An 8,729-nucleotide genomic window follows, 5' to 3' on the forward strand; every position below is an offset into this window, starting at 1 on the left:
ATGACAGTCAGTGTAGGATTAGTGGGAGACTCCATCCATACCAGCTGTAAATAGAATGAGTAATTTGGTGATTCTATACACGTGTCCATATTATAAGTATATGTACATGTACATTAATGATTGGTGGGTTTAATACTGAGGATTAATTTTGATCAGAAATTCCCTTAATAGCTCTGTGAAATAAAAATGGTATTATGGTATAGCATAAAAAGGAAATAATATAGTCAAAACAATTCTAAAAGAAGCCATTGTTCATTGTTTCTTTGGTTTCTATACAGCACTATACACAATATCCTTACAACACTTTAATGGAACAATCAGTGGGTTAGAGCCAGGTCTAACTCTACAACAGTTGTATGTTAACCACAAAATCCATACAACATCTACAACTGTATGGAACTAGTCTCTCTCTCTCTCTCTCACCTTAGTATTATCCTTAATAGCATTCAGTACATTGCTAGTATCAGTAGCATCAACCAGTGTGACACTGATATTGAAGTTACTGGCTATTTTCCTAAAGAACCTGTTCACTCCTCCATACACATCATTAACTGATACAATGTGGTCTCCTGATTTTAGTAAAGCCTGCATCACTGTTGATACTGCTGACATACCAGAACTGAATGTGTGAGCTATAGAGAAGAGGAGAGAGGGAGGGGAGAGAGAGAAAAATTTTAATCATTTAGAGGACAATTATGGAGAGAAAGAATAAAAATGTGATAAAAGATAAAATAATAAAGAGAAATGATGTTTTATGAAAAATACTTGGAAGACATTAATAGTTTTTAATGAGGACAAAACTTTATAAGTTGCTAAAGTAAAACTTTGCAAATTAAAATGAATTAATACGCATGATTTGTAATTATACGGTGTATAAGTTATTCATACCATATTGTGCTCCTTCACAAGCTGCCAGTGACTTCTCTAATGCAGTTCTAGTTGGATTACCATCCCTAATGTAATCATGCATAGGCTGGAGAGAGAGAGAAAGAGAAGGTGGCATACATTGTTAATTAGTTACTCATCAGTTTCTCTTCTTACTGGTTTTCCTGGTTCATCTTGTTTATAAGTGGTGCAGGTGAATATTGGCGGTACTATTGCTTTACAGTTCCATTGTTCTGGGTCCTGTCCAACGTGTATAGCATTGGTACCAAAATGTGGCCAAGTAGACATTATTAATTTTGTGTAGGTCTAGAATCTAGATCTGAATCTGATCTAATTAGTAGTGGTGGGCGATATATCGATATTTTATCGATACAAACGATATTTTACGGTATCGAATCGTATCGGTATCGAAATTTCAAAGGAATCCGGATCGATACGTTGACCACGCCCATTTATTAAGGTTAAATAATATAAATAACGAAAATTTAATAAGTTAATGACGCATAATCCACACACGTGGATACACGTGCGTGAAAACATTGATGAAAACAGTCAATAACAAGGGGTGTGACTCCATAGGTGTGGTCTAAATATCGTATCGAAACTGTATCGATACTCCCGATATGAGCTGATATCGATCGGTATCGTATCGAATCCATTTTGGCCAGTATCGCCCACCACTACTAATTAGGGCAATAGGGCGTGGCTGTGGTCGTGGTTCTATGGTCTCAAATATCTATGGTTCAAGATCGTTCAAGATGGATTACCTTTCTGGTGGGTATGATGTCCAGTTTGCCGAGAGGCACAGAGAACTCGCTGAGAAGTACACGTGCGTCATTTGCCGAATGGTACCCAAAGATGTACACCAGTTCACATGCTGTGGAAAACTCGTCTGCTATAGCTGCATAGAGAACTACAAAAGAGAGTCACCTCACAACTGTCCTGTCTGTCGTAAGCACGGATTCAAGTATTTCAATGACACTAGTCTTAATCAAGAAATCCTGAGTCTAAAGGTCTTTTGCTACTACAAAGAGTTGGGTTGTCAATGGACTGGAGAACTGAGGAGCCTGACTAGAGAGCATGCACATACATGTGTGTATAAGCTAGTGTTGTGTGAGCAGTGTGGTCAAAGAGTACCTGAAAAGAATCTTGGGGATCATCTCGCCAGTGCCTGTGTTAAACGTATGTTTTGGTGCCAATATTGCAAAGAGTCCGGCTCCTTTGAATTCATACAAGATACTCACATCAATGAATGTCCAGAACGCCCGATCGAATGTCCCAATTATGGCTGCCAAATTATATTTAAAAGGAAGGAGATTGAAGCTCACCGTAATGTCTGCATGCATCAACTTGTTCATTGCTGCTACCACCCGATCGGTTGTAAAATAATGGTGAAGCGCATGCTTAAAGCAAGACATGAAGCAAACTGTCGATTTCGGAATGACATGAAGGGGCTTTCACACAAGAAGGACAAAGAGGATGATGATACTGGTGAACTAGCAGATAAACTGTTAGAAAAACGTGGTTCATACATTTATGTTGATGCAATTGATTATGGTAAGAAATTAGTGATAATAACTCTTTGGTGTTTTAAGGTCTTTTCACACTGTCAGAAGTAATGCGCATTGATGCATATTAATCATGTTCACACTAGTCTAGAGTGCTTGCAAATTAATGTGCATCACTCTCACTTTACCTCCAGAGGTGAACAAGATCAATGCACATTATTTCAGCTGTATCAACAAAGCACTTTAAAAACTGTGCCAGTGTGAAATGTACCGTATAGCGGAAAATTTTGGAGGGAGTAAAATTTGGCGAATTGCTAAATTTTGGTTGTTGGCGGATTTTAATTTGGCGAATTAGTGGCCACGTGCCATTGAGCATGCGTATAAAAGCTCAAAATGGCGGATTTTATTTTGGCAAATGGCTATCAAAACGCCAAATTCGCCAAATTTAATTCCCTCCAAAATTTCCCGCTATACGGTACTGATTTAATTAAAATAAATGCTGCATTAGTAATGATGTATGACACTCTAAGTTGAAAATTAAAATTTGGCAGAGCAAATTTTGTTGAATTAATTACAACAACCTTTTCTATATACATGTAGATGCTGTATCTAAATGGTTACAAGAAGGCACTGTAAATCTAACCGTTAAACGTGTTCAAATGCTTGGTCCTCCTGGCTCTGGTAAAACATGTTCCCAACGTCTCCTACTTAATGAAGATCCACCCGAAGAAGCTGTCACTGACAGTACACCAATTACTTGTCGCGCTGTCAAAGCTACAAGAATATCAGTTGCTGATGGACGTATGGAAAGAGTCGATGTGAAGGCTCTTCTTTCAAGATTGGCATGTGATTTAAAGGAAGCTGCAGCAAAGCAAGAGGAAACGCCAATGGCAAAACATGACACAAGGCCAAAGGAGAAGTCTTCAGAAGTCATTTCTATTTCTATGCCTATTGAGGCTAAAACACCAGAATCAGCAAATGCAGCAGACAATCACGATCCTCATTCAACTAAAATATGTAATGAAATTTTGAGAGCCATTCCAGAAGCAAAAGCTAAATTAGATCGTCACCTGGTATACATTATTGATTCTGGTGGCCAGACAGCATTTCAAGAGCTATTGCCTTTGTTTACTAGACCTGCTTCACTCAATATCATCACACTAGACCTTTCTAAAGGTCTTGATGAGAAGCTTGATCTTCGATATCGAATTGATGGAACACCATTTCCCTGTGATCCAACATTTTCATATACAAATATTGAATTTATAAAGGATGTGCTGTCTTCTGGAGCTATTTTACAACCACTTGACACACCGCAGTCAAAAAAAGCACTCCAGTACCCAGGATATTTCATTCTGGGTACACACAGTGATGATGCTAAAGCAACACCGCAAAATATTAAGAAGTATAACGAGGAGCTGTCATCATTAAAATCTGGGTCTAAAGACAAAGGCTATTATATCATTTCTGCTAAACTTGGAGATACTAATGAAATCATATATCCAGTTAATACAATGCTCAAATCTGGTCCTGAAAGACAAGTGGAAGCCAAAAATCTTTGTGAAACAATATATGATGATGTCTCTGGCGATGTATTCAAGATTCCAGTTCGATGGTTTGCTTTTGAGCTGACTTTGCTGGAGAAGGCTGAAGGTCACAGTTTCCTTCAGTTAGATGATGTCTTATTTGCTGGTAAAAGTCTTCAAATGGATGAAGCTGATACAAGGCTGGCTCTACAGTATCTTCACAATGTTACTATTATTCTTTATTATCCTCAAGTGTTACCTGATATAGTGTTTGTTGATCCTCATCCTATTCTTAATATCCTCTCACGTCTTTTAGCTCTTACTTATAAAATCGATCGAAGGTTTTTGCGACACCTTACAAAGGAAACACCTTCACAGTCTGAATTGGATAACCTAAGTAAGAAGGGCATATTCACCAAATCACTGCTGGATAAGTTAAAAGATGACCAGGGATTTCCTAAGTCTGATTTTATCAAGCTATTGCTTCACCTACACATCATTGTTGAGATGGATGGTGGTTATTTCATTCCTTCTGCATTGCCTCCTTGTGGATCTACTGGTCCACCTCCAGACTCAGATTTTATCGACTCGTTACTAGTAGTCTGGTGCAATCCTGTCACTAAAGAAATTTTACCTGTTCCCCGTGGAATTTTCTCTTTGGCAATTATCAATTTAATGACATTCAAGCAACCACAGTTTCGTTTCCCTCCATCAGCAGTTCCTCGAACACATAGAAAATATTTCAGACATCGGGATGCCATGTCTTTTCGTGTTTATGTTCACAATGAACTTGTTGGCACCATTCATTTCATTAAGAAGCACCGACATATTGAAATTTACTTTGAATCCAATGAAGTAAAATATTGTCCACTTATTTGCAAAGCAGTAACAGAAGCAATTAATAGAAGTAGTGTTGCCATTAACTTGAAACCTGATGGTCATGAGTTCACCTTTGATTGCTCTACAGAAGACTCCTACTGTATTGTCAAAAAAGAAGATGAAAAGAAAGCTGAATGCACTTTATGCACAAAACCACCTCTTATCAGTGGGCAAGAGAAGCGCTGGAGTTGGTTTCATATCACTTATCAAACCTTAACTGAAGGTAATTATTTTCCTTATTCTCTTCACAAGTTTGCTATTAATTTTATTGTGGCTTGTGTAACTTTTGTCTATCTTTTTTATTATGTAGCTTCAAAGACACTTGACATCACTCACCTTCAAAAAGTATTGAATTTACTCAGGGAAGGTCATTTTAATGGTGATTGGGAGGGACTTGGTCTAGAGTTAGGCCTCTATCAACATCCAACACTCTCAAACATACAGTACAGTTACACCAGAGGTGCTGCTCTTAGAGAATGCCTTGCTACTTGGTTGCTAAAAGCTGATGCTGTGGACGAAAATGGCGGAGTAACCTATGTCTCACTTGCTAATGCTGTTGAAAGATTAAGTCAAAAATCTGTAGCTGATTATATACGCAGTGAGTTGTGTGTAATTGTTTTTATAATTATTAATTTTTTATTGTAGGAAAATGTGGAATTGATTGTTCACAGGAAGAAATCATTGGTATGTGTTATTAATATTATACTAATAATAAGTTGGTGTTCAATTATAGAGTCCAATGACATCCCACAAAGCAAGCCAGTGCCAGCACAAGACAGCTACCATATTGCAGAGGAAGAAGAAAAAGAGAAACAAATAGCAGAAAAAAGCAGAAGTAATATAGATGTATCAGTATGTTTTATAATGCTTATCAACAATTATTATAGCAGGTAGCTCGTGTCCATGGACTATTTTGTTAGGTGTCGTGGTTTTTATGTTTATATGTGTTGCACTTTTTGCTATTGTGGGCATAACAGCTTATATGAGGATTATTAATGATGAAGGCCAAGCTATTTTTGATAGTAAGTCCAAAATTGTCAAACTATGCATTTACTACTCAGATTTGCTTTTTTGAATTTCACACAAAATTATTAAGCTGGTAACACCTTTATTTCTTACAATGTAGAAGGCAACAATGGTTGGACAGAACTAGAAATCACTGATTTAAAAGAAATACTAGGCCTATTACATGACGGTCACTTTCCTGATCATCGCTGGCTTGATCTTGGTATTAGACTGAAAATATTACACACTACATTAACAACAATTGAGGCTGATACAAACAGTGCTCATAGAAGACTACTAGAGATGCTATCATTGTGGTTGAGAAGAGGAAAAGCGACATGGAGCGAGTTGGGTACTGCTCTAAGTGAAATGGAAGAATACAAATCAGCAGGTAATTACTACATGTATAATGTACATCACATATGATTATGGTATTTGGTTTAATGGTATTTGCAGAATTAGTGAAGACCAGAGTTGCAAAGAAAAAGCATGAACTTTAAACTTTGGTCTATTCCTTTTATTTTAGTTTGTATTTAAATGATCTGTGTGTTTTATCTTTTCTAATTTGTGTAGTAGGAATCATTTAAACAATGAAGTTATAATCATTAATAAATAAATTTAAAATTTTGACACACAAAATAAATAAATTAGAAAATGTTCCTACAGAGAGGACAACTGCTCTTGTTACTAGTACTGAACCATTTATACTGAAAGGAAAATAATAAAATAAATAATAACTGAACAAATGAGTGTAATATCTATTCACTGTATCAACACTCAATAAAATACATGTACATGTACTACCTTACCAGACATGATGAATGGAATCTCTTCTTGCAAGTTCTACATATCATTTTAGGTAGTGAATAATTAGATCCATGAATGATACTAAAGCATATCATGCAGTCATCCAAACCAGCAAAATGTTTATCAAGATTACTCTTCCATAATAATAATCCTTCCAATATAGAACCATTCTAATGAAGGAGAGAGAATGAGATACGTAATACATATCTACAAGGCTATCGTGGGTTGGACTATAATGATATTCATTGAGGCTTGTAACACGTTGGAATGAATTACATGTGGCTCATAGCATATACACATGTATCTATTAAAATGTTATAAAAATTGGGAGTGACTTATTTGAAAAACCATGGGTATAGGAATTTTTTCAGAATATGAACAGCTTGCTTATAACTTTAAAAATTTAAGTTGGAATCAGCTCAAACTTGCTACACAGCATAAGTACATCAATATGTATCAGAAAATTTAATAAAAATTGGGGGTGATTTTTGAGTCATTTTTTTGGAAAAAAACCATGGGCTATATATAGTACGGGGATTTTTTCAGATTTTGGCCAATTTTTAAAAATGGCTGTAACTTTAAAAATTTAAGTCTTAATAATCAATATAATCAGTATAACTCAATAATCTTCAGTATAACTTAGTGTAATTTTTAGTATATTACTATGCATACTTTTAAAGGTAACTCTGGCATAGGTGGTGGAGTAACTGGCCTGTCCCACTCTAATTTTCCGCCTAGTTCCTTTACTTGATTCTGCAACTGTACGACCTATGCATAACTCAGTAAAACTCAGTGTACTCTAGTATATTATTGGTATATTCTAGTAATCTCACCTGTATCTGCAGTGCTCTGTTATGCTCATTGAAGACAGTCACTAGTTGGGTTTGTGTTTCTAGTTTGACTTTTGTTTCTTCTCTCACTTCGTCTGCTCTCATTTCCTCGTGTACTTGTCTCTTTTGTCGATTCACTTCAATCTCAACCTCAGCAAGTTCCTTCTTTAATAGATTATTAGTCTAGGGATAAGGAAACATGATAAAGGGACAATTTAAAATGGTCATAACTTGAAAAATATAAATCGAAATCAGCTCAAACATTCTACATAGCATAAGGACATCAATATGTATCAGAAAATGTAATAAAAATTGGGGGTGATTTTTTAGCCATTTTTTCGAAAAAACCATGGGCTATATATAGCCTTGGGTATTTTTCAAAATTTTGGCATTTTCTTAATGGCCATAACTTGAAAAATTGAAGTTGGAGTCAGCTCAAACTTGCTACACAGCACAAGGACATCAATATGTATCAGAAAATGTAATAAAAATTGGGGGTGATTTTGGAGCCATTTTTTGGAAAAAACCATGGGCTATTATAATAGTACAGGGATTTTTTCCAATTTTTTGCATTTTTAAAAAATGGCTGTAACTCGAAAAATTGAAGTCGGAATCAGCTCAAACTTTCTACACAGCATAAGTGCATCAATATATATCAAAAAATGTAATAAAAATTGGGAGTGATTTTTGAGTCATTTTTTTGGAAAAAACCATGGGCTATAGTACAGGGATTTTTTCTGATTTTGGCCGATTTTTTTAAAATGGCCATAACTAGAAAAATTTTGCTTACCTAATTGTAGGAATTTCAATTTTTCATGAATCTCCTTATCATTGCCCATCAACACATCACAGTATCCTGTAGGATCAAATTTGAAACCAACTATCAGTCAAAATTGAACGGGTTACCATTCAAATATTTAGTCATTGAATGAAGGACCAAGTCAGCCCCCAATGACAAAGGACGCTATAAAAAATAAAAATAAATAAAATAAAAATAAATTTATAAAATTACTTGAAAATACGGAGTCAAGAATGTATTATCAACCACGACAGTGCATCTCTAAAGGGGCGGGGTCAATTTAATCTAATTAGTTTTTGTGGGCGGTATCTTCTTGTGTGCAATCTCAGAAACAGCTGCAATGTCAATGACAGTCAGTGTAGGATTAGTGGGAGACTCCATCCATACCAGCTGTAGAAATAGAATGAGTTATTTGGTGATTCTATACACGTGTACATATTATAAGTATATGTACATGTACATTAATGATTGGTGGGTTTAATACTGAGGA

At 35.7% G+C, this 8,729-nt stretch overlaps 2 protein-coding genes across 2 annotated transcripts in view; one reads left to right on the forward strand and one right to left on the reverse strand.

Annotated features, from left to right (window-relative positions):
* LOC100634864 (putative cystathionine gamma-lyase 2) overlaps positions 1 to 8,729 on the reverse strand; it is a 15,439-nt gene that overhangs the window by 2,706 nt on the left and 4,004 nt on the right. The window contains 3 exon segments of the mRNA XM_019999876.1: positions 8,231 to 8,296; positions 8,347 to 8,404; positions 8,453 to 8,629. Coding sequence (XP_019855435.1) covers positions 8,231 to 8,296; positions 8,347 to 8,404; positions 8,453 to 8,629 — 301 coding nt within the window.
* On the forward strand, positions 1,606 to 6,516 carry LOC109584220 (uncharacterized). Its single transcript, XM_019999879.1, has 8 exons — positions 1,606 to 2,442; positions 2,994 to 5,021; positions 5,109 to 5,396; positions 5,444 to 5,482; positions 5,532 to 5,633; positions 5,686 to 5,820; positions 5,925 to 6,194; positions 6,260 to 6,516. The coding sequence occupies exons 1-8, from the start codon at positions 1,608 to 1,610 to the stop codon at positions 6,301 to 6,303; spliced, it is 3,741 nt and encodes a 1,246-aa protein (XP_019855438.1). The 5' UTR covers positions 1,606 to 1,607; the 3' UTR covers positions 6,304 to 6,516.

Source organism: Amphimedon queenslandica, unplaced genomic scaffold, assembly GCF_000090795.2.
Source record: "Amphimedon queenslandica unplaced genomic scaffold, v1.1 AMPQUscaffold_13229, whole genome shotgun sequence".
In the NCBI taxonomy this organism is placed as follows: Eukaryota; Metazoa; Porifera; class Demospongiae; order Haplosclerida; family Niphatidae; genus Amphimedon; species Amphimedon queenslandica.